Genomic DNA, 26,292 nt, shown 5'->3' on the forward strand with positions numbered 1-26,292 from the left:
TTGTGGAGGCGAGATGAATTTTAGAATTCTTAGTGGCCTTCCTCTTTAGGAGAACATTTCTAGGGAATAATACAAGAAGATTTAGAAATCATAAGACTGGAATGGACAAACTCAGAATGGTGCCACACGAAAACTCTGCATCTCCTGGTAAAAGCTTCTTATTTATTCTTTTTTTTTTTTTCTTTAATGGAGTATGACATTATCCTAATATTCAATGGGTCTGATTTAATAGTGATTGGCATAAGGAATGGGAAAAGGGCATTAAGTTCATAAGACACCACTTGTTTGCCATGGATCCTAAATTTAAGACATGCAAAAAGGATTTCGATTTGCCATCAGTTTTGAAAAATTGCTGAGGCGAAATTAAGAATTGAAATTAACTGAACTGCATTAAGTATAAAGACAATAATTGTTAGAGAAGATAGAACATATAGAAATATTAATTGAAAGTTGATTACCTAGAAGAAATTTAGAATAACACCCTTAGGATTGACATCTAGTTTATGATTTAAATGGATGTTAAACACACTTAGAATTTTTACTTTTTAAATTTTTTGTTGAAGCACAACATGTCACATGGAAGCACAAATCATCAGTGCAAAGATCAGTGACTTATCACTAAGTGCTCCTGTATGGTTAGGACAGCATTTTTACCTTTAAATTAGTTTTAGGTTAATGTAGAAAGAAGAAATGAAAAAGTGCTAACAGCTTTAAAGAGCATTTTATGCTACATCTGGAGATAAGACCCAGTATTTTGGTTTTCCCAATATAAACATCGTTACTTTATTCCATCAATGTATTGTTCGGCTACTATTTAGCAGGCACCGTGCCGGGGTACCAGTGAAATTATGGTGAACCTGATAGAAATAATCTATGTCCTCATGGAATTTACCGTCTAACAATGTGGATCAGGTAGGCTTGGAGAGAGAAGCATTAGTTGAATAGTGCTCTGTGCCCTCAGGGAGAATGGCCCACTTCTAAGTTCCATTAATGCTTTTTCAATTTTCCAGGTTTTAAGGCTGCTCTTGCTATTATGTTTCCACCCCAAGTTTTCCCCTAGGTTGCCTATAAACATGAACATTTTCAAAGCAATTTCACTGAGACTATATGATCCTGGGTATTTTTTTTTTTCTGTCTGTCTTGCCATTTAGAATGAATGAAAGGTTATCTGTCTCAGTGTGACCTTCTTTGTTAATCTCAAACCCCTGAAGCCATCTGCCTTCTCCAAAGTCTCTTTGAGGGAAGACTATACTTTTGCCCTCTTTCTTTTTTTTCTCAGACTCTAGAAGATGTTTTGTCCACTTGAGTCCCTTCATTATTGCTGTGGTTTCCGTTCTTAGTGCCTGTTTGATCACTGGTTCTCTTGGTGAGTACTTTGTCAAATCTACTTGCAGCCTTAGCCCACTCTGACAAAAATCATTGAAAAGCAAAAAATTCTCCTGAAGACCAAATAACATCTGAAAACATACTTCATGGTTTCAAAGGCTCAGATATTAAATGCACAAAATAAGAACCTAACAAAAAAAAATCAACAAAATAATAACAGTTTCCCTCCCCCCTCCAAAAAAAATAAACTCTCACAGGAAAAAGAAATACACTTTACTTAAAGATTTGAAATAATGTCTAGCTAAAAAATAGGGAACAATACAGAGGAGACAGCTCAGATTTATTGGAATAAAAATATGTTGGAACACTTTAATCAATTCAAATGCCAAAACTTATTTGAAACTGTGTTGATGGAGGCAAAATGTATGCACCACAGGTTTCTGTGTTCGCTAAAATAATCATGAGGTGGTAGCTGCAACACTTGGAAGGAGTGTAAGGGAGAGGGGATTAATTTTATAATAGAAGATAATAGAAAAGTATCTCCATCCCAACTTCCATTTAAATAAATACAGTTCTGTCAGATTTCATATATGAAATAGGTATAAAATTCCTTGTAACTTGTCTTTTCATCCTTACCATCAGCCTTCCTTCTCTTGATCTTGGGATGTTGGAGAAACTTATGTAGCTCATCCCTTTAAAATTTTGTACTATCTTATTTGAACAGTAAACGCTCCACGAAGATTATATAAATTGACATTATAAAGACTATCACCCATAAAGGAAAGATATTACACAGCTGTGTTGGTTAGCTCTACTGATGTATGCCATTGTTCAATTTGAAGCCTGTGATACCAATATTTGTATTTGAATTCCTATGAAATTGCATTTTCCTATTGTACCATGAGTAGGTCCAGGAATGTTTCTCAAACCTGGATTTGGAAAATAAGTAGGTAATCTGCTGGGGTCCAGCCCCAGCGGTCCAGGGGTTCCCAAAGGTGTGGACGGAGTCGGCGAAGAATGTTTTACACGGAGACAGCGTTCAGAACTCTCTAGCTTTCCTTAGTCTCCGTGGATCTTTCTCTGTGGCCTCAACCAGGCACAGGAAGATCCACAGAGACTAAGGAAAGCTAGAGAGTAATCTAAAGAATAATAATTTTCTACTTGCTCTTTGGATCTTGACCAATTGCTGCCTTTATCTTCTGTTACAGGAGCCGATAAGGAGCTGAGACTAGCGGCTGGTGAAAACAAGTGCTCTGGGAGAGTGGAGGTGAAGGTCCAGGAGGAGTGGGGGACTGTGTGCAATAATGGCTGGGGCATGGACGAGGTCTCTGTGATTTGTAGACAGCTAGGATGTCCAACCTTCATCCAAGCCACTGGATGGACTAATTCCAGTGAGGGCTCTGGACGCATTTGGATGGATCATGTTTCTTGTCGAGGCAACGAATCAGCTATCTGGAACTGCAAACATGATGGGTGGGGAAAACATAGTAACTGCACTCACCAACAGGATGCTGGTGTAACCTGCTCAGGTAAGACCTGCATAAGTCAAACTCTGGACATGAAATGCTTGGTGGGGGGCTGGCGGGGGGGGGGGGGGGGGGGCGGGGAGGGAATAGGTAGATGGTTTAAAAACAAAAAGGAGCTCGTTTTTTGTACATAATCAAGCCCATGCATAAAATTACCAAATCCATTGCTAAAAGACCAGAAAAACACATGGCAATGCCCATATTAAAAAATAAATCAAAAGAGATCTGACTACTTCTATCAATGAGGAAGTGACTGGCTTCAATTTTATATTCATATTCCTACTATAATCTTCTATTTCTACATTTTTTTTATTTCTACATTTTAAAAACATCATATCTAAGGTAATTCCTTGTCCCCTTTCCCAGTGACATGCTGCTTTCACGCATTGACCCAGAAATTTTACCTTTTTTGTCCACTAACTGGTAATCAACTTACTGAGTCAATAAACAAATATTCTTAGTACTAATCCTTCTTTATGGAGGAAGAATTTATCACAAAGTATAACTGTTTTTCCCAGTATACAATGTTATTCATTTTATTTATGTAATTTGTAAAACATTTAATAAGTTTTATCTCAGTTGACTTTACAATAACTCAGAAAATCATGTGTCAGACCTTCCTGCTGACAAGTCCTAAAGTCAAGTTTACGACCCAATTTCAGATTCCTGGGCTTCTCGTTTCTCCTTGCTCACTTACTTCACTGACCCTTATGCAGCCTTCTCAGCACCCAGCCTCTTTCTTAGAGACCATCTTCTCCATAGGACTGATTTTAGAAAGAACTAATTTCCCTTCACCCAGGCAATGTGGGGTAATGGGAGCAACACAGGCTAGTATCTAGAAAAAAGCTGGACTAAATTCCAACTCCGCCCCTCATTAATACTATTATTTTGAGCAAGTTATTAAATCTTTCTAAACTTCAGTTCCTGAAGACTCAATGGTAGAATACATTAAAAAGTTATTGATGCAGTATGTACGTAATAGGTGTTAAAAACTAAAAGTTAGTGCCCGGCCAATGTGGCTCAGTGGTAGAGGGTCAACCCATCAACCAAAAAGTCACTGGTTCAATTCCTAGTCAGGGCACATGCCCGGGTTTGATCCCCCGTAGGGGCCATGTGGGAGGCAGCTCATTGATGTTTCTATCTCTCTATTCCCTCTCCCTTCCTCTCTCTCTAAAATTAATAAAAATATTTTTTAAATTAAAAATAATTAAGTTCGTTTCTTCATGGCTCACTGCTCCTCATTACCTTGATAACTCAGTTCTCTTTTCTTTCTTCCTCCTCCCATTCTCCCCATTCCTCTTCCATCACTTCCTCTTCCCTCCTCTCCTCTTCCTCCTCCTTCTTGTCTTTTTTGTTAAGCATTATTCAGCGAAAAGCAATAGTATCATGTACATCAAACATCTACAGCAAAGTTGAAAGTCATAATAAATCCTGCCAGGCTCTCATCATAATTATTCTGTCTCTAAAGTTGACTTTTTAAGCTAAGAAACAGCAGGTAGTACTTTTAACTCTTGTTTTCTTTTTCTTTCTTTTTTTTTTTATGGAATTATTTAAACTTGCTTTTACAACTTTACACATCTAATGCTCCAATAGGAATGCATAGCCACTCAATTTACTAGTTTCAGAGTCTGCATTTCTGAGATTCTCCACCCTGATTAATGCTCTATCCTCAGAGCCTCTGCCTCTTGGGAGATTTTATTGTCATCACATGCACAGAGTAAATATAGCATAACATAGGGAGAATGGACTCTGGTGCCACACTGCTTTTTCCCTCCCACATCCTAGGTGTTTCACCCTGTGCCAATTATTAAACCTCAGTTTGCTTATCTGTAAAGTAGGGATAGTGGTATTAGCACATGATGATTAAAGTTGTGAAGACTAAAGAAGAGAACATAGCTGATACACTGGAAACCGCATATGCATATTTTGATTGTGAGCTATTATTATTAATTGTTCATAATTTTAAAATCTTGTTAAGTGTAAGTCTTTGCCTGGAGTTTAGAGCTTTTAAAATTGAATTGCTTTTTTCAAAAGTGGTTCCTAAACAATTTGTTCAAAAACAAATAGTTTTTGTCCTTCATGTTTCCCAAAATTTCATCTCAAATTTCCTTTTCTCTGGTATTTTGTCCTCATAGACAATCTAATGGAAAGTAGATTTTTCTTAATAGAGAAAATTTTCTTAATAAAAGAACTTTTTTTTTGGCTAAAAGTGGTATCAGATGCTTTAGGGATGGAAAAAAACCCAACAAACAAAAATACACTTCTGGTTTAAACAGGAAATTGGTAAGAAATGAATTATTTTAATTGATTTTTCCCTCAATCCTATATAATAAAAGTCTAATATGCAAATTGTCTCCTTGACCGGGATTTTGACCAGGGGGCGGGGCTGGCTGGCCAACCTCGGGAAGGGAGGCCCCAGCCAGCAGCTGGCAGCCACTAGGGACCCTACTTGTGCACGAATTTTGTGCACCTCTAGTATTTAATAATTTGGCATACAACAGTGTGTTCTTGAAAACTATTATGCATGCTTATGCATTTTATTTTTTTGTTTTTTCCTGTTTTCTAATTTCAAGTTCAACTAAAGCTCATTATTCATGCTCTGAACTGTTTATGATAAGGAAATATTAAAATAAAGATTTTAAATGTTCAACAAATTACCAGTTAGTCATTTTAACTATTTTGTTGTATGACCAATTCTATTTTTTTCTAGTTTTTTAAAAAATAAATACTTTAAGACTCAATTTTATCTATTTCTACATAAAAGAGTATGTATTCTATTCTCGTAAAAGAAGCAAACAAAGTAAAACAGAAAATAAATGTAATCTGTAAAACATTTTCCTTGGTAAGTAGATACAGATAAAAGTCCTCATTTTTAGTTTGTTTTTCAAAGATTAAATATTCCAAGATGTGAAGATGGGCAGCATTCAAAATGAGGCACTATTTTAAAGAAAGCATGAATTCCTAAGTGTCCTGAGGAATCTTATTTTCTAAAATTACTTCTGAGTGAATATCACTTTGAACTCCGGTCTTTTCTCCATTCTAGATGGGTCCAATTTGGAGATGAGGCTGATGAATGGAGGAAACAGGTGCTCAGGAAGAATAGAGGTCAAATTCCAAGGACAGTGGGGAACAGTGTGTGATGACAACTTCAACATGGATCAGGCGTCTGTGGTTTGTAAACAACTTGAATGTGGAAGTGCTGTCAGTTTCTCTGGTTCAGCTAATTTTGGAGAAGGTTCTGGACCAATCTGGTTTGATGATCTCGTATGCCATGGAAATGAGTCAGCTCTCTGGCACTGCAAGCACCAAGGATGGGGAAAGCATAATTGTGATCATGCTGAGGATGCTGGAGTGATTTGCTTGGGTAAGGACTGATCTGGGTTTGTTCTGTTCTCAAGAGAGGACAAGAAAAGAAAAAAGGGAGGAGGAAAGGAGGGCATGGGTAAGAATCTTAAAAGTCTGAACCCGTACTACATGTCGCTTTATTTTTACCTAATTTCAGATTCCAGTTCTAATACTTGTGGAGTTTTTACGGTAACTGAAATTAAGATAGATTAGGAGGGAGGATAAATAGTGAAATTGAGATTCAAGTAATGAGGATTGAAAGAGTCGTTTAAGCAATAGTTCAATTCAAAAAAAAAGCAAGAAAGGAAAAGAAGAAATGGCTTAACTAGCGAGTTTTGCTTTCTGTATGAGTTTAAAATCAAATCACCACCCCCATCCTTCTTATCATTCTCTAACTACAAACGCCCTCTCTTTAGCCACACTAACCCACCCCTTCCCGAACTATCATTTTAAATTTACATTATCAAGTGATTAAACAAAATTGCTCATTTCCTATTCAAATCTCATTTATGCTACTACTCTGGTATGAATAGGATGAGCAGGTACTGTGTTTGTCTACAGACTTTCATGTTCCATACTTGACCAGGGGAGGGGGCAATGGATTTGGATATGCAGGGATGACATTCTCCCTTTTTCGCTTGAGTTCTTAGTTTGAAGAAGATCTAGTATGTCGTGAACCCTAAGGAACATTTAGGAAAACATAGAGTAAAAATATCTCTGTATTTACCAGCTATTTGGGGGTGGGGTTGGGTAGAGGATGAAGGAAACTCAATTCAAACTCATTTTTATTTTTTATTTTTTTTATTTTTTTATTTTTTTTTTAAAATATATAGTTTATTGATTTTTTACAGAGAGGAAGGGAGAGAGATAGAGAGTTAGAAACATCGATGAGAGAGAAACACCGACCAGCTGCCTCCTGCACATCTCCCACTGGAGATGTGCCCGCAAGCCAGGTACATGCCCTTGACCGGAATCGAACCCGGGACCCCTCAGTCCGCAGGCCGACGCTCTATCCACTGAGCCAAACCGGTTTTGGCACAAACTCATTTTTAAATAAGAAAACACTGACTCTGAAAACTGGAAATTTCAGGAAGTACATGACTGAATTCAAGCACTTAAGCAATGCGATCAGGGTTCTGACTCTTTTTCTTTCTTGAATTGGTTTTTTTTTCTTGTTGAACAACGGACCATCTATAGTCTGAACCACAAAGAATGGGATTCATACATAAAATATGGATTTTGTTAGCTGAAGAAAATGAAAGGGATGGGGGGTAGGAAAAAACACCATCTTTACCTTCCATTTTCTTTTACCTATCAAAATGTCCCCAATCAGCACATTTTTTCTCAATGTTTTATATATGCTGAGGAATCATAATAAACAGTGTTGTGGCAACAAAAACTAAAACTGCCAGAGGAAAACCCCAAATTATTTATTATAGGATATACTCAGAATCCAGTTCTGTTCTTTGAGGAATATTGATTGCGAGAAGGTTAAGTCCCTTTTCTCTTTGCTTTGCTTTACTTTTAAACTAAGGAACTGGTCACAAAAGGGCCAGGCAGATATTAACTAGGTAGTGTCGATAGGTAATGCAACCAGAGGCAAAAGTGAGTGTTGAGTATTGAGGCAAACTCGAGTGTGTGAGTAACATCTAAACCAGTGATTCCCAGCCTTTTTGGGCCATGCCCCACCTAAGCATCTCTAAAATCCTGATGCCTCTTCTCCCCCCTCCCCCCCGCCACCCCATTATATATAATTCTTATTATTCAAAAAGTGAGCTCCTATTCACATGGAGGAAGCCTAAAAAGACATTAACTTGTCTAAACAAGTTCCAAAGAACATGGCATTCATGAAAGAGAAAAGTAAAAGAACGAAAGGACAGTTGAAGTACTGAAAAAGAAATTGTTTAAAAAAAATAACAACATGAAGTGATAAGAAAAAAATAGCAAATAAAGTTTCAAAACATATAAGAGAACTGAAATGCATAAATATGTCACAATATAAACTTATATACTGTATATGAGGCCTCTAGAACCATAAGAAACACAAAAAATTCACTGTTAATAACTCCAATTGCCCCCCTTAAAAATCAAATTGCTCCCCTGTGGGGCGTGTGCCCCACACTGAGAACCATTGATCTAAACACATGCAAATACACATTTAACAATAGCAACAATAACAAAACAACCAAACACTTTCAACAAAAACTTTGGTGATCAAAAAGCACATCGCTAGATAAAATTCAGCTCCTGGAACTCCTGTTATGGAGTTACAGTGCATGCTCTCTATAGTGGAAAGTCCTGTCTCTTACCCAATCCACTCCATCCGTCTTTAATAATTTCTTGTTTTGTTTTTCTTAACACTTATTTTATGTGCATTCATGTGTTATTTTATTTTATTTTTAAAATACAATTTATATTCAATATTATTTTTTATTAGTTTCAGGTCATCTTTAGGAATGTTCAATCAAAGTATACCATTGTTTTCTTTATCTCTATTTATATCTTCCCTTTTCCTGAACTCATTTCAGATACAGCTATTTACAGTCCCCTTATATTTTGTTTCTTTTTTTAACTTATTTTTCAATTACAGACACACAATAATATGTTAGTTTCAGGTGTACATTGCAGAGGTTAGACATTTAAGCAACATATGAAGTAATCATCGTGATCAGGCTGGTACCCATCTGCCACCCTACATAGTTATTGTGCCAAGCCAGCTCAAGCCAAGGGTTCGAAAGCCTGAGTGAGGGCGGTGAAGGATGAAGAAATGACAGACAAAGAATAAGCTGGGATCTTCCTGTGCCTGGCTGAGACCACAGAGAGAGATCCAGAGGCAAGCTGAGCCTTTATTTTATAGCCAGAGGTAAACAAGGTAGTGGTCACCATAGTTACAATGTTCTTGTGAGTTTCACTTGTTTTGGCAGCACTTGCTGCACCTCCCACAGCCCATTAGCTACCAGGATAAGATCTAGGGAGCATAGTAAGGTCAAGCCTAATTATGCTAAGCAGACTGTGCCCTCTAAGCTGGGACTTGTTTGTGGCTGTGCCAACAGTTCAGTCTGAGGCTTAACCCTATAGCCGCACCCTACAGTTATTATAATATTATTGACTGTATTCCTTAGGTTGTATTATACATTCCTGTGACTGTTTTTATAGCTTCCAATGTGTACTTCTTAATCTTTTTTAGCTTCTTCAACTAGCCCCCAAACTCTTCCTAACAATTATCAATTTGTTCTATCTATGAGTTTGTTTCTGTTTTGTTGTTTGTTTTTAGATTCCACATATAAGTGAAATAATATATTTGTCTTTCTGTGTCTGACTTATTTAATTTAAATATACTTCTAAGACCACCCATGTTGTTGCAAATGGTAAGATTTCATTCTTTTTTATTGCTGAGTAATACTCCACTGTACATATGTACAACATCTTCTTTATGTATTCATCTACTCAGTGGATACCAAAGTTTCTTCCACACCTTGGCTACTATAAATAATGTTGCAGTGAACATAGGGGGTGCATATATCTTTTTAAATTAGTGTTTTGGATTTCTTTGGGTAAATAGCCAGAAGTGAAATTGCTGGGTCATATGGTAGTTAATTTTTAGTGGTTGTACAATCCCACCAACAATGCACAGGGGTTCCCTTCTCCCCACATCCTCTCCAACACTGATTTGTGTATTAGTCCCTCTGACAGGTATGAGGTGATATCCATCATGGTTTTGATTTACATTTCCTTAAAGATTAATGATATTGAGCATCTTTTCAATTTGGATGCCTTTTTTTAGCTTCACATGTTTGTATGTGCTTCCAGTTTTCTTCTTGTAATTGATTTCTCGTTTCATACACTTGTGGTTGGAGAAGATGCTTGATATGACTTCAATATTCTTAAATTTATGAGACTTGTTTTGTAACCTAACATGGTCAATTCTGGATAATGTTCTGTGTGCACTTGAAAAGAATGTATATTCTGCTGCTTTGGGAGGAAATGTACTAAAAATGTCAATTAAGTCCATCTGGTCTAATGTGTCTTATAAGGCCTTTGTTTCTTGTTGATTTGCTGTCTGTAAGATCTATCTATTGATGTCAGAGTGGTGTTAAATCCTCTACTAATATTGCATTAGTGTAGATCCCTCCCTTTCTGTCTGTCAATATTTGCTTTGTGCATTTAGGTGCTCCTACATTGGATGCAGAGATATTTACAAGAGATATTATCCTCTTGTTGGATTGATTCCTTTATCATTATGAAATGCCCTTCTTTGTTCTCATAGCCTTTGTTTTAAAGTCTATTTGGTCTGATATATGTATCGCTATCCCAGTGTTTTGTTTTGTTTTTATTCATTTCCATTGCATGAAATATCTTTTTCCATCCCTTTACTTTCAGTCTGTGTGTATGTCTTTCAATCTAAAGTTGGTCTCTTGTAGACAGCATATGTATGGGTCTTGTTTTCTTACTCACTCACCCACCCTATGTCTTTTAGTCCATACACATTTAAAATAGTTATATATAAGTATGTAATTATTGACATTTTATTAATGGTTTTCTGATTTTTTTTATAGTTCTCAGTTTCTTATTCTCTTGTTCACCTCTCTTTTATGTTGATGACTTCCTATAGTGTTATGTTTGGATTCCTTTATCTTTATTTTTTGTACATTTTTCATGGATTTGGGGGTTTTGATTTGTCATTTGCTTCACATATATTAAGCAATGTTTATAGCAGTCTATTTTAAGTTAATGGCTACTTAAGTTCAAACACAGTCTAAAATCACTACCATTTTTATTCACCCCTCCACGTTTTTGTGTTTGTCATTATTTTTTACTCCTTTAATGTGTGTGTGTTTGAGTGTCACCCTCTTTGTTTTTATTATTGTAAAAACAATGGGTGTGTTACTTCTAGAGCCTTTTGGTTGAGACTCCTATGTATGCCAAGGTCATCATCTTCCACCTGTGCCTCTCTTGGACCTCTTGGTGGAACCTACAAAGTGATCTGTTCCTTGGTTACCTGTTGTGCTGGGCTCAGAGGTGCTTAGAAGAATCTATGCGGCAAACTGAAACCATCTGTCACTTGTGCCAAGCGTGTGTCCCCTTAGTTGAGGCTACCTTATAGGCCCAGACTGGTCACCACTTATGCTAGGCTTGGGGCCGCCTGATGGGAGTTGCAATGCAAGTTGAGATCAGTCACCACTTATGCTGGGCTTGGGGCCACTTAGCAAACTGAGGCAGGCTGTTGCTTGTTCGGGGTTTTAGAGATTGGGGGAAAGTCTGCAGTGGGAGCCAAAGCAGGCCACTTGTATGGAGGAGCCACTAAAAGAGGCTCAGGCCGGAGGAGCTAGTTGAGTCGGGCAGGGTCTCAGGGAATCACCAGAATGCAGAATGGTGTTAGCCAGATTAATGAAGAGCACAGATTTGGTGCCCGCCTACATCTGGCTGGCAGGGTGGGAAGAGAGTTCAACAAAGGAATGTCCATTCCCAGACAGAGTTGACCCCAAACCCTGTCACTCCAGCTCTCACCCTAAAGTTAGTCGATTTAGTTTCTCCCCATAGGTCCCTGGAACTTTCCAAGGTGCATCCCATGTCCTGGAGCTTGGAGTGAGTGAGACTGTGAGTGACTGAGATTGTGAACAAGTGAGTCTGTGCACAGGCCCTTTATGACCTGCAGTCCTCTGTCTCTAGCAGCTCATTATCTTTCTTGGACACAATACCCACTTGTTTTCACAGCCAGATGTTAGGGGGACTCCTCCTCCCAGCATTGATGCCCTGGATTGGGGAGCACAGACGGGGTTGGGACCCTTTGTTCCTCAGGGTTCCTCTGCAGCCAAAATATCCCCCTGGATTCTTACTTGCCATATTGTGAATATAGGACCTGCCTATCCCACGTCTCCACTCCTCCTACCAGTCTTCACGTGGCTTCTTCTTTGTATCCTTAGTTATAGGATCTGTTCAGCTAGTCTTCAGGTATTTCTCAATGATGGTTGTTCTCTAATTTAGTTGTAATTGTGATGTGGTCGTGGGAGGAAGTGAGCACAGAGTTTACCTGCTCCACCATGGAGACCGGAAGTCTCTTACTGTTTATCACTGACTTGTTTTGTGTCCTCCTTACAGATGGAACAGATCTGAGCCTGAGAGTGGTTGATGGAGTCACTAAATGTTCAGGAAGATTAGAAGTGAAATTCCAAGGAGAATGGGGGACAGTGTGTGATGATGGCTGGGATAGTAATGATGCCGCTGTGGCATGTAAGCAACTTGAATGCCCAACTGCCATCACTGGCATTGGTCGTGTTAACGCCAGTGAGGGAACTGGACACATTTGGCTTGACAACGTTTCCTGCCAAGGACATGAACCTGCTATTTGGCAGTGCAGACACCATGAATGGGGAAAGCATTATTGCAATCATCATGAAGATGCTGGTGTTGTATGTTCTGGTAAGTTAAAACAAAACAAAAACAGAGAAGGAAAGACCTGTATTCTTTAGGAGTAAGAATATGTCTGAGAGATAGAAATATCTAATAATTTCTTTGTTGGGAATTCTTTTACAGGTGTGATGAATTTTTTAAAAAATATATTTTATTGATTTTTTACAGAGAGGAAGGGAGAGGGATAGAGAGTTAGAAACATCGATGAGAGAGAAACATCGATCAGCTGCCTCCTGCACACCCCCTACTGGGGTTCTGCCCGCAACCAAGGTACATGCCCTTGACCAGAATCGAACCTGGGACCCTTCAGTCCACAGACCGATGCTCTATCCACTGAGCCAAACCAGTCAGGGCGTGATGAATTTTTAACGTTTTCTTTTCTTTTTTTTTTTTTTTACTAGTTTTGAGGGTTGTCTGGTGCAATTTTTTGTAGTAATTATTCGGACTGCTATTGGATTCTAAATCTACCTGGAGTTCTGGGACAGAAAATAATGTAAATTTTAAATATTTTAAAAATAGCTGTCTTGTTCATATTTTTCTGCCATTGACAGTTTTTAATGAACCCTTGAAACTATCATCCTATTTCTAACCAAATGTATGATCTATGCTGGCTGTGATAAAAGCCATAAGATGGGTAAGCCTTCATTTCCAGTGCCTCCGTATCTGGAAAGGAGCAAGATTTTTTTTTTAAATCCTTTAGGAGTTAATCTGCACGTGTACCTATAACCTAAATTTATGTTTCTTTTGCAGATGGATCAGATCTGGAACTGAGACTTATAGGAGGAGGCAGCCGCTGTGCTGGGACAGTGGAGGTGGAAATTCAGAAACTAGTAGGGAAAGTGTGTGACAGAAACTGGGGGATGAAAGAAGCTAATGTGGTTTGCAAACAGCTGGGATGTGGATCTGCACTCCAAATATCCTATCAAAGTTATTCCAAAATTAAGCCAACAAACATGTGGCTGTTTTTAATCAACTGCATAGGAAATGAAACTTCTATTTGGGACTGCAAGAATTGGCAGTGGGGTGGACTTACCTGTGATCACTATGAAGAAGCTAAAGTTACCTGCTCAGGTAAGACTTTTTTTTTTTTTAATCCTCACCCCAAGGATATGTTTCCCATTGAAAGAGAGTGGGAAGGAGGGAGGAGGAGAGAGAAAGAAACATTGATATGAGACACATTGATTGGTTGCCTCCTACAAACATCCTGACTGGGGCCAGGAAATCAAATCCAAGACCCTTTGGTTTATAGGCCGATGTTCTAACCACTGAGAACACTGGCCAGAGATCCTCAGATAAGACTTTCAATCAATTTTTTAAGAAGTTTGATTTGAGGTAGGAAAAATTTAAGTAGAGAGAAAACTTTATGCAGAGGAACAAAAGCATGAAAAACCATGCTATGCCCAAGCATCTTTAGGGTGGGGCATTGGGTATGATTGATAGAGAAATAGATATTAAAGCTTTTAAGGTAACATCATACAGTATTTTAAAGTATGCTAACTTATTAGTGTTTATCATTTCTCCTTAATTTTAATAGATGGGTGATGTTGGGGAGTCTACCAACGCTCCCTGTGCTGCAATTTCCTCAAAAGAAAAAATGGTGGCAACAAAACACCCATTTCGCAGGAATTACACATCAAGTGATGGATAAATGGTTATGATAATTATTCGTAGTGTTAGTATTATCTGTCTTCACTGATAGACTGCACTCTGTGATTTCAAACCCACCCAAATGCCTAAAAACATTGCAGGTGCTTAATAGTATTTACTGAAATGATAAATTATTGTGTAAGTAGTAAAGAAATATTGAATTATCTTAAAGATAAAAAAGTGAAAATATTTGAAATGCAATTAATATATTTGTGATTGTGTCATAGGCTTTTCAGAAAGAGGACTTAGAAAGCTATTTCAAAGAACTATCTGATATAGGTAGACGTGTTAATTAAAGCAATAGCAAAAATTATGCAGAAGAAATATGCTGGAAAACTGACAGAGATTGGTGACTTTCCACACGTGCAGTGTAGTGTGAAGGTCAAGATTCTAGGCTTTGGAATATACTGCGTAACTTCAAATCCCAGTCTTCACTAACTCACTGTATGAACTTAGCAAATTACTACAACTCTCTATGTTTCATTTTTCTTATCTGTAAAATTGGAATGATATTAATGATTTCGCCCTAAGACAGTTATAAGGATGAAACAGTGTTTGTTACATACTTAGTAAAATACCATATATAATAGGCGCTCACTTAGTATTCACTAATATCATTATTGTTGCGCTTATGGTGGATAAAGAAGTGGTTCAATTTCAGGTCATTCTAATTTGGTCTAGATATCATTAATTGGGGAAAGAACACAATGGGCTTGTCTGTAGATAATTCATTCCATTTTGAACACATAAAGTTACAGATGTCCAAGTAGATACATTTATGAATATAAATTCTAAGAGAAAAGTATAAATGAAAACATTTATTGGCAGTTAAGAGAAAATGTCCATTGATAAGATGGGAAAGTTGAGGCTAGAACCTTCAGTCAAGGAATTCATGAAAGATTCTGTCAGGCAGAAAGGAGGAGAAAACAGGAGAAAGAAGTATCTCATGTATCAAGTGCAATATATCAAAGGGAAAAGGGGGGGTCTGATCATTTGAAAACAGGAAGCATATTGAAAAACTTTCCAAAACCATTTGAAAAGTTTGGGGCAGACCCCAGATAGCAGTAGGTGGAGGATTAAGTACAGGGTTAAAAGATAGAGTGACTACACATTATCTGTGGTCTCCATTATTATGAACAATGTAAGGAAAATACAGAAAGGCTGGCTTCAGGAGGCAAAGTTTCAGAATTCTCTCAAATGAATTGGTCTAATGAGGAATGGGGAGTTCTAGAATTTGCTATGCCCAATTCTAGGCAAAGAAGCCAAGAAGAACGAGTATGGAAAATGACTAATCACCCTGGATTCCCTTCCTCACTTTCACTTCCTTCCTTACTTCCATCATAGAAAAAAAAATTCTTGGAATTATGTTCTCTCTCACTGAAATATTATTTTTCAGCCCACAGGGAGCCCAGACTGGTTGGAGGAGACATTCCCTGTTCTGGTCGTGTTGAAGTTAAATATGGCGACACATGGGGCTCTGTTTGTGACTCTGACTTCTCTCTGGAATCTGCCACTGTGCTGTGCAGGGAATTACAGTGTGGCACCGTTATTTCTATCCTGGGGGGAGCTTACTTTGGGGAAGGAAGCGGACGGATTTGGGCTGAAGAATTCCAGTGTGAGGGGCATGAGTCCCATCTTTCACTCTGCCCAGTAGCACCCCGCCCAGATGGGACTTGCAGTCACAGCAGAGACATTGGCGTCGTCTGCTCAAGTAAGACTCGGGGTTCATGTTCAGTCTGTTCCCTTGCTTGGGAGACAGCAGGGCTAGGTCATCACAGACATCTTTTTAAAGCCCTGTTTCCTTCCAGGATACACAGAAATGCGCTTGGTGAATGGCAAGACCTCATGTGAAGGAAGAGTGGAGCTCAAGGTTCTAGGGACCTGGGGATCCCTCTGCAACTCTCACTGGGACATGGAAGATGCCCACGTTTTGTGCCAGCAGCTTAAATGTGGAATTGCCCTTTCTATCCCAGGAAGAGCACATTTTGGGAAAGGAAACGGTCAGATCTGGAGGCACATGTTTTACTGCACTGGAACTGAGCAACACATTGGAGATTGTCCTGTAACTGCTCTGGGTGCATCACTATGTTCTGCAGAGCAAGTGGCCTCTGTAATCTGCTCAGGTAAGAAGACCAAGGGCAGCCAGTGACGAGCTTCTCCCATGGGTGCTGGGCCTTAAGAGCAGGTGCACCTATAGGGGTGAAAAACAAACGTGAAAGGGAAAGATCCATTGTGAGGGGTCATGAGAAACGTACTGGAATATTAACCTCACTTACCTTTTTAGAGAAAGTGTGAACTTGATGTTCATTGGTCTAATAGTTATCTAGTGCTTCTTAAAGCACCTGGTAAATTCCTTGCCTGGTTGACCCGTCCCATTTCTTTCTCTCTAAAGCTATGTTTGTTCCCAGCTCATCTAATACTTCATTTGTCTGGCCTCCCTTCCTCACTCTACCTTTTGAATCTTGTTTGACTGAGCAGTTTGGTATTTGCAGGAAACCAGAGTCAGACACTATCCCCGTGCAATTCAACATCTTTGAACCCAACAAGCTCTACCATTTCGGAAGAAAGAGCTGTTGCTTGCATAGGTGAGAATCAGTGATCAATCTGTAAAAACTATCTCAATCCTTAGGAATGCATTTTTAGTAATATTTTACTTTCTCTTTCCAGAGAGTGGTCAACTTCGCCTGGTAAATGGAGGTGGTCGCTGTGCTGGGAGAGTAGAGGTCTATCATGAGGGCTCCTGGGGCACCATCTGTGATGACAGCTGGGACCTGAACGATGCCCATGTGGTGTGCAGACAGCTGGGCTGTGGGGTCGCCATTAATGCCACTGGTTCTGCTTATTTTGGGGAGGGAACAGGGCCCGTCTTGCTGGATGAGATAAACTGTAATGGAAAAGAAGCTCGTATTTGGCAGTGCCCTTCACATGGCTGGGGGCGGCACAATTGCAGGCATAAGGAGGATGCAGGAGCTATCTGCTCAGGTAAGTTCTGCACATAATCTCTGGTCACAATTACATAGGAAAAGACTGAGGTAGGGCAAAGGATAGTGGGGGGTATTAATCTGAAAGAATTGCCTGAAAAACAAGTAGAGGGGAAACTATTGCGAGAGTCAGGATCCCAGAAGTATAGATTTGATGAATTAGTGCTACCTCCTGTGCAAGGTAGTATAAAATTCGAAGGAGAAAGTTTCAGAAATGAGCTTGCATATCACAAAAATGACAACAAAACTAGTAATGAGAAGTTCTTTTACAAATATACGTAGAGCTGAATATTGAGTAAAGATTCAGTGCACCTCTTGATAATCACTGTATTAATAAAAAAAAAAAGTAGGTTTAAGAGACAAGAAGAAATACATTAGTACTACATTCTACAGAGAAAAAGATAGCTATCATGCCCAAGTGATTTTTCATGACAGACAAATAAGACTTATTTGTCATAGGAGCAAAAATTATCAGAAGAACCCACTGATCTTATTTTGTATACATGGCAAGCTTCAGAAACTATGGTGAGGTAGAAAAATGTACTCAGTTGTAATATGTTGGGGAAAAAAAGTACTATGATCAGTAACTTAGGGAAGTGAAAAATTCTATATGCCAGAAGTGATGTGGACATCAACCACATTTAATGACACACATTTGGTAGAGAACACATGCAACAAAACTGTGATGTGTCAGAAAGGGGGCTATTCCATTTTAAGGTAATGCACACAAAATCTTGGGTTTAGTATCTGAATATCTCAGTAAATTTTAACTGTTAAGGACAGTTGCAAAAAAAATTAATGGAATAAAATTCTTGAGGATAAAATACAGTAACTTAGGTAGAAAGTTCAAACTATGTAATTAATAAAAGATTTGAGCCTTTTATTGAGACCTAGGAGTCAACTTAAAATCATTGGTGGCCTTCTAAAGAGGTCCCTGAGTACAAAACCCAAGACTGTAAAAGCAGAAGATATAGGAAAATACTATATTTTACTAAATCACCCCATAGTTATTAAAAAAAATTACTACTAATTGATATAGTGTACTTATTTTTGTGATTGTTAATCCTCCCCAAGGATATTTTTCCATTGATTTTTTTGGGGAGAGTGGAAGAGAGAGGGAAAGATAGAGAAAAACTCGATGTGAGAGAAACACATCGACTGGTTGCCTCCTGCATGAGCCCCAACCAGGGCCTGGGCCAGAGAGGAGCCTGCAACCAAGGTACGTGCCCTTAATGGTAATTGAACCGGGACCCTTTGGTCGGCAGGCCAATGTTCTACCCACTGAGCCAGACCAGCTAGAGCTAGTGTACTCATTTTTGAAGTCATTCTCACATCAGAATAAAGGGAAGGAGCCTTGTGAATTTTCAGAGAAGATGTGAAACTACTCACTCTGTATTTCACTCCAGAGTTCTTGTCTCTGAAACTGACCAGTGAAACCGGCAGAGAGACCTGTGCAGGACGTCTGGAACTTTTTTATAATGGAACATGGGGCACCATTGGCAAGAGTAACATGTCTCCTTCCACTGTGGAGGTGGTATGCAGGCAGCTGGGCTGTGCAGACAAAGGGAACATCAGCCCTGCATCTGCAGCCACGACAATGTCCAGGTACATGTGGGTGGACAATGTTCAGTGTCCGAAAGGGCCTGACACATTATGGGCGTGTCCATCATCTCCATGGAAGCAGAGACTGGCAAGCCCCTCAGAGGAGACCTGGATCACATGTGCCCGTGAGTATTTGAAAATTCCATTCTGGCCTATATGAAAATTCCATTCTGTGACTCCACTATGATCTTCTGATCTCATTAAGTAGGAATGGGTAAACTCTAGTTAATACCTATTCTACCTGGATCGTAAAATTGGTTTTATTTCATTTGATCTATAGATTTTCAAGACCAGAGATCATTTTTCCATAGAATATTTATACATCCCATGGTCTTCCTGAAAGTCCTATTCAGTTGCTTTCTCTGTGAACAAATGAGGAGCAGAGAATATGTGATTCAGTATTTAACTATTGAATGGTCTACTTTACCTTTCCAATTTTCCTTTCAATATCATTTAGACCAATCCTAAAGTATTTCCCCATTCTCCATCTTATTAAACTGTAAGAAATTTTCTATGTACCCGGCAATCTCTCAAGCTCTTTTATATTTGAGAAAATTTAACATTATGCAATGTTCACATTATTTATTTGACATTTTGTGAGTCACGCTACTGTTCTTATGTCCAATATGAAATATTTTGCTGAAAGGACATGTATTTTCATAAAAGATACATTTTGTTAAAATTTATTTTTTAAATGTGCATTAAATAAGCAACGTTGTAAAATAGTCTTAAAAAGAGTTTCAAATATCTCTTTTCCCCTGCGACCTCTTACGAGTTTTTAATCTTCTCAAAAATGACCTTGGGTCTCTGATTTTTCAGACAAGATAAGACTTCAAGAAGGAAACACTACTTGTTCTGGACGTGTGGAGGTCTGGCACGACGGTTCCTGGGGGACAGTGTGTGACGACTCCTGGAACCTCGACAATGCTCAGGTGGTGTGTCGACAGCTGGGCTGTGGCTCAGCTTTGAAGGCACTCAAAGAGGCGGCATTTGGTCAGGGGACTGGGCCCATATGGCTCAATGAAGTGAAGTGCAAAGGGAATGAGTCTTCCTTGTGGGATTGTCCTGCCAAATCCTGGGGGCACAGTGACTGTGGGCACAAGGAAGATGCTGCTGTGATATGCTCAGGTGAGTGCCAGGATACGGGATTAAGCTTGCAACCTCTGGTAGCTAAGAAGGGGTGAGTCATCGAGTGCATTGTGTAAAGACTGGATATGCCAACATAGGGGTCTAGTGGGGAAAGAATCATAATGTTTCAGTCTGAAGAAATGATGAAAATATTTGTTGTTATACATTGGCCTTCACCAAGGTAAAGCATATTACTTATCTGTGTTCCTGTGCAGAGGGAAGAAAGAGAAGAACAACATCATTTTAGGTCGGAAACAGTAGTTTGCTTGACTGAGGGCAGTCAAGGCTCACACAGAAAATAAAAAATTAATTGTTTTCAATAAAAGTCGATATTCCTTAACCCAGGAAGTGGTACCACCAACCCATCCAAATCTCTCGTTTGAATTTCTTCCTCTCCCTTTGATCTATCACCTCCCCCAGTCAGTCACCAGGTCCTATTTTTTTTTTCTAAGACTAAATTTATTGTGGTAACATTGGTTAATGACATTATATAAGTTTTAAGTATACAGAAATAGAAATAGTTGTTCTATATATTACTCTTAGAATTGAGTCTCCTTCTCTTTTTCTCCTACAGGCAATGCAGTCAAAGAATCATCAAGTGCCAAAGGTATATAATCTTGAGGTTTCTGAGCATAGGACCAACTGTCTGCATTATTTAGAATTCCTTTTGTTAAGAGACTTTAGGTTAGAAGTTCTGAGGATATGACACTTACTTCAAGGATCCTGTATCTGACCTAAGAAAGGGACCCACTTCTTTTAGCTAAGACATTCTCATCTCTTGTGATGTTTACTTGCACTTAGGTAATGCACTCCCGGTTGTATTTGGAGTCCTTGGGGTCATTGTGTTGATTGGTCTCATCGTGTTCTTCTTGCGGTCTCAGAAGGGAAGACAGCTACAACAACTTGCAGGTCTGAGCTAAATTATGGTCTTTCCAATGTTTTATGGGATAAGAACATTCTTGGGATTAAAAAAAAAACACATAAAAATATTAGATCCAAGAATCAAATGGCCAGAAAGATGGAGCCTACAAGAGGCTTAAGCAGTTTCTCAAAAAGAGGGAATAAGATTGTAGAAAAGAAAAGGGGCTTAGGTTGTTTTGGTGAGTCCTATACTTCATCTATATATTTAACTGGGACATGATAGAATTGCTAGTTTAGAATAAATATGCTTATATAGTTAAACATGAATCCTTTTTTTTTTTTTTGCCCGAAGATTCATTTGCTTTTGCTATATACTTATTACTGATTGTGCCATTCTGTCAAGCAATGTGCCTACGATCTTATGATATGGACATAGATAACCAAGTGTTTTCTGTCTTCATGGAATTTCAAATCTAATGGAAGAGATATATATGTAAACAAATAACTTGCAGGGTAGTGTTATATATTCATATGAATAAGGGGACAGTGGCACAGAGGAGAGAATAATTAACTGTAAGGGAAAAGGGAGTATCAGAGGCCCATTCTAGGAGGCATTCAAGATAAATTTTGAAGATAAGAGTTCAAATAACTGAGTAAAGTGCATTTATAGGGGAAGAGAAAAGTATGTACAAGTGTAGAGAAGCTTAAAGGATGCAACATTTGTTGTTTGGGAGGGGGGAATAAAAGTTGAGCTCAAGGAGAGAAGCTACTGATAAGGCTGGAGAAGAGGGGGGAAATCATGAAGTTCTGTATTCCATGGCAAGAAGAAGAATAGTACTAAAGAGTATTATGTAGAAGAGTGAAATAGTGAGGCAGCCTTTTAAGAAAGTTCCAGGCAACAGGATGTATGAAGAATTGAAGGACCACATTCCTGACCAGGATAGCAGTTTTAAATAGTTGAGATGAAAGATGAAAAAGTCTGTATAGTGAGAATGAAGGGAAGATAGATTTTAGCGAGATTTTAGGAAACACTCCAATGGATTCGGAAAAGCTTCTGGCTGCCTTGGGGGGAAGAAACTAGGTGGTTCTACAATGGCAATAGCTTTAGCTTGGTAGTAGAATGGGATGGAAACCAGACAAGGGTATGAATGAAGATTGGGTATGTTGGCACTGCTAGGAAAAAGCACACAGAGGGAGGGAAAGTTTGATTATTTTCTGCTGATTTATAACTTAAGACGTCTGTTGTCAGTTTCTTCGAGAGAGAATTTTGTCCACCAAATTCAATACCGGGAGATGAATTCTTGCCTGAAAGCAGATGATCTGGACATGCTGAACTCCTCAGGTGTGTGGTTCTTTAAGGGTCAATAGCCCGGGGCTTCATTCAGTAGCTGCAATTGAGGCTGAGGCATTCTACTTTGCATAACAGTGGAAAGAAATCACAAACACGTATTAATAGGAAACTTATGATGCATGTAAGGAAGAAGACAGGAATGAACTGAAAATTATTCTTAGAGAACATGAAAATTGCAATCATGGGGACACCTCTGGCTAAGAGGTCTATATTTCTGACAGAGGTACAAAGAACCATGAAGCAGAATATTATGATTTGGACCTCATTTTATTAAAACAGAAATTAATCTTCTAAAAAATAGCTTAACTTTTCATATATCTCTTTTGTAGTTTCTTCCATTAAAACTCCTGCTACTTTCCTTTCTCTAACTTTATATCTATCATATTTTTCCTAAAATCATAAAAGCTTGGACTTTTTATATCTTATCCTATCAGAGGCCACTAGCCTTATTTCCCATCACATGATACTTCTTTCTTTGTCCACTGACTTCTATTTAGCACCACTGCACTAATTCTGCCTCTGGGAAGCATAACTCTGCTGGTTTGGGGAAAAAATATCCCAATTCCTTCTTACTTCATGAAGGTTCAATGCCTTCTCGATAGTTCTTACCTTCTGACAATGGCCTGCCTCACTTCTTCCGTACAAGGGATTTGATGTTTGCTGCAACTATGTCAGGAACATAATGTTTAAGGCATGGAAAGGACTTTCTGTGCCCCCTACATCACACTGGTTTCCTTTCCTAATTACAGATGGTGTTTTTAAATGTTCAAAGAGCTTCTAAGACATCTGAGGGGAGGTCTGATTTATTTCCCAATAATTATTTTCTTCCATTCGGAAAATCTCAATGAGCCAGGCGGTTTTAATGCTGCTCAACTAATTTCCATGTCCAAATCTCTTCCTAGGGGACCATTCTGAAATACACTGAAAAGGAAAATGAGAATTATAACCCAGTGAGGTGAGTGAGGAAAATTTATTCATCATCATTCTAAACAAGTACATTCCTCTGGAAAATTGAGAGCTCCTCTGGTACTAGAAAGAATGTATAGACACATATTTTATATACATGTATATATGTTTATGTATGTATATCCAAATAGAGAATATATAATAGATTTTTATTACTACGACTTCACCTTTCAGTTACAAATAAGGGTTTTCCGAAAAATGTATGCACACTTTGAATAATTATTCATTCCAGTGGGTTAAATCTGAAAAGAAACATCAATTGAACTATCAGCTGTTAAGTGTGTATAGTGTTTTGGGACACCCTATATATTCTAAGCCATAACAATGGTATGTAATGGAGCTAAGGAAAAACTGGGTAAATAAATATGAATAAATCTTTTAAAGATGTATGGGGTAATTTCAGGAAAGAAATAAGACATATTTATGGTTGCATAATGCATGTTACGGTAAGTATTCAATACTATAGGAGTATAGAAAGTTTGGAAAAATTATGAAGAAGATGTATAAATAGTTAAATAGGAGATGACTGAAAGACCATTTTAGGGAAAGGACATAGCAAGTACAAAATATGGAGGCATAAAAGAGAAGCACACCTTTGGGAAACAAGTTTTTCATTCAAAAATATATATTGAACATATTTATGGTGATAAGTGATATCCTGGGTGCTGAAAATACAAAAATTAAAGACACTATTGACAAAGACAAGATTGTTTAATGAAATAGGTAGGGGTATGGAGAGGTTCTGTGAAGAGAAGCAAAGTGATGAACCTAAGATGAAAAGGCTGCATAGAGCCCTATAATGAATGGTCTTATCTGCTACATTTCATATTTATATTTCATTTTAGCAATTCTTGGGGAAGTGGTGGCTATGGAAGATTAAGCTGGCCAAGAAACAGATTTGCATTTTATAATTTGCTTTCTTGAGGAAAGTATAACAAGAAAAAAATGAACAAGGCAAAAAATTTGCTAAGTTATACATCAAAAAGAAAAATGGTGAAATGAATTAGTGGGTATATTTTCTATTCTTTCAAAAGTAAGGGGTTTTTTTTAGAAATATTATGACATATAAGAAATACAGATTGAGTCAAAGGATAAAAGTTGGAACTCTTAAAAGTATATAAATATAAAGTGTTAATATCATATGTAGACACATAGAGCACCTATAACTTGTATATTGCATGAAAAGGGTAAACTCATGTATGTAAACTTTACACACACATATATATCTCATCAATTGTTATGATAGAGACAATATCTAATGGATAATTGGGAAAGCTATGAAAAGATAACTCATAAAAAATGAATTTCAGCCCTAACCGGTTTGGCTCAGTGGATAGAGCGTTGGCCTGCGGACTCAAGGGTCCCAGGTTTGATTCCGGTCAAGGGCATGTCCTTGGTTGCGGGCACATACCCAGTAGGGAGTGTGCAGGAGGCAGCTGATTGATGTTTCTCTCTCATCGATATTTCTAACTCACTATTCATCTCCCTTCCTCTCTGTAAAAAATCAATAAAAAACATATTTTTTAAAAATGAATTTCAAATGATAGACATTTTTAAATGCTTAAATTCACTAGTAATTCAAATTATGACTAATGATGAGATGCCATTTTATGTAAATCAGACCAACAAAAATTTAAAAGCACCAATGTTTATTGCTAGTAGGAATAAAAAGAAAACTGTAATTTTAAACATTGCTTTTGGAAATAAGAAGTGTGATAGTCTTTGGAAATGGAAACTTCTATTTTAAAAAACTTAAAATGCTTCACAGATCCTTTGACCCAACAATTCTACCACTGAGAATTTTTTCCATACAGATAAAGACACTAGTATATAAGAACATATATAAAGGTTTATTTTTTACAGTGTTGTTAGTAGTAGCCAACGTTGGAAACAAAGTAAATGGCAATCAGTCAGGAAGTGGCTGATATGGAAAAACTAAAAAGGAAAACCCATTCATGAGAATGCAATAATATTATTCCATATATGTGCTCACGTTATTGACTATAATTAAATCCACCTATAAAATCATGTGTGTATACGTATAAAGAAACATGTAAACATTCTAACACTATTATAAACTGAGGACTTCGAATGACTTTTGATTTATAATATCAAATGCATGAATATTATAATAAATAATGTTTAAAACTACTTATTCCTTAAAGAGTAATCACTGATGAATAACTGCTTCAGAATCATGTAGGAGTGCTTTTAAAAATAGCATTTCTGGACATCACTGTAGTTCTTTGGAATAGAAATATTTATGCACACTGAAGTTTGAAAATTGTTGCATTTAAGTTTTCTATCCAGGAAAGTATTGTGTTTTGTAATCCAAAGGAGCGAGTGAGAGTGTGTGGTAATGTAATACATTACAGTATATTATAATGTAATTCTTATAAGCATGTGTGTGTAAAGAGGAATATAACAATTTTTCTATGTATGGTTTTAATTCAGACTTTTAAGATATCTGAAGACTTGGACTATTGAATGGAGCAAGAATTCACCTGGTTCACTGAAGATCACAATATAGTCCTTTTTCTCCTACTATTCCAAAGACTGCTGCTGAATTTATAAAAATTAAATTGATGAATGTGACTACTAAAAGTTGTATATAAGACTCTCAGGGGGGGTAAATAAAAAATGAATATTGCTGATTTAAACTTCTCTTAACTTCTTGTTCTTGACTGTATTTCTTAGTGGGCTTTCTGACTTTTTTAGAGTTTCATAAATATAATGTGATGTCTTTTTATTTGATAATGTTTTTATTTTTATATAATACATATTTTTATAGTTTGGGTTAAATAATAACTTTCTTATTATTATTAAATCAAAACAAAAAATTTTTAGAAAGGGAAAGTTAGTGATTATTGAAGGGTTTGTTAATAATATATGGTTACCTCTGCAAGGCATGATTCTCATTGGTTCTTAAATTGCTTTTTGTCACTGTAATTCTGGTCATGGACAAAAAATGCACAGCAACAACTGGTAAGGAAAAAAAAGATTCAATAGCTCACTTACTCAATTCCTTTGGATGGTAAAACAGAAGCTGAAATAAATGCATAAATTATGTCTTTTCTATATAACTACTAGAGGCCCAGTGCACGAATTCGTGCATGGGTGGGGTCCCTCGGGCTGGCCGGGAGGAGGT

At 37.7% G+C, this 26,292-nt stretch overlaps 1 protein-coding gene across 1 annotated transcript; it reads left to right on the plus strand.

Moving 5' to 3' along the window:
- On the plus strand, window positions 1-25,804 carry CD163 (CD163 molecule). The gene is made up of 17 exons (XM_070410735.1): window positions 1-147; window positions 1,280-1,366; window positions 2,535-2,855; window positions 5,896-6,216; window positions 12,297-12,617; window positions 13,359-13,679; window positions 15,652-15,966; window positions 16,064-16,378; window positions 16,748-16,840; window positions 16,923-17,237; window positions 18,643-18,963; window positions 19,658-19,966; window positions 20,541-20,573; window positions 20,768-20,875; window positions 22,077-22,169; window positions 23,081-23,133; window positions 25,599-25,804. Exons 1-16 carry the CDS (start codon window positions 102-104, stop codon window positions 23,101-23,103), a joined length of 3,342 nt encoding a protein of 1,113 aa, XP_070266836.1. The 5' UTR covers window positions 1-101; the 3' UTR covers window positions 23,104-23,133; window positions 25,599-25,804.
- The last annotated feature ends 488 nt before the right edge of the window (window positions 25,805-26,292 follow it).

Source organism: Myotis yumanensis, unplaced genomic scaffold, assembly GCF_028538775.1.
Source record: "Myotis yumanensis isolate MYYU_CA2020_CCGP unplaced genomic scaffold, mMyoYum1.0.hap1 SCAF_3, whole genome shotgun sequence".
NCBI lineage: Eukaryota > Metazoa > Chordata > Mammalia > Chiroptera > Vespertilionidae > Myotis > Myotis yumanensis.

Excerpts from the sequence above, each read along its gene's own strand:
- CD163 (XM_070410735.1), top strand. The coding sequence starts at position 102 with ATGGACAAACTCAGAATGGTGCCACACGAAAACTCTGCATCTCCTG. Across the intron at positions 1,367-2,534 it reads TTTGATCACTGGTTCTCTTG|GAGCCGATAAGGAGCTGAGA; the intron begins GTGAGTACTTTG and ends CTTCTGTTACAG. Across the intron at positions 22,170-23,080 it reads GGACATGCTGAACTCCTCAG|GGGACCATTCTGAAATACAC; the intron begins GTGTGTGGTTCT and ends ATCTCTTCCTAG.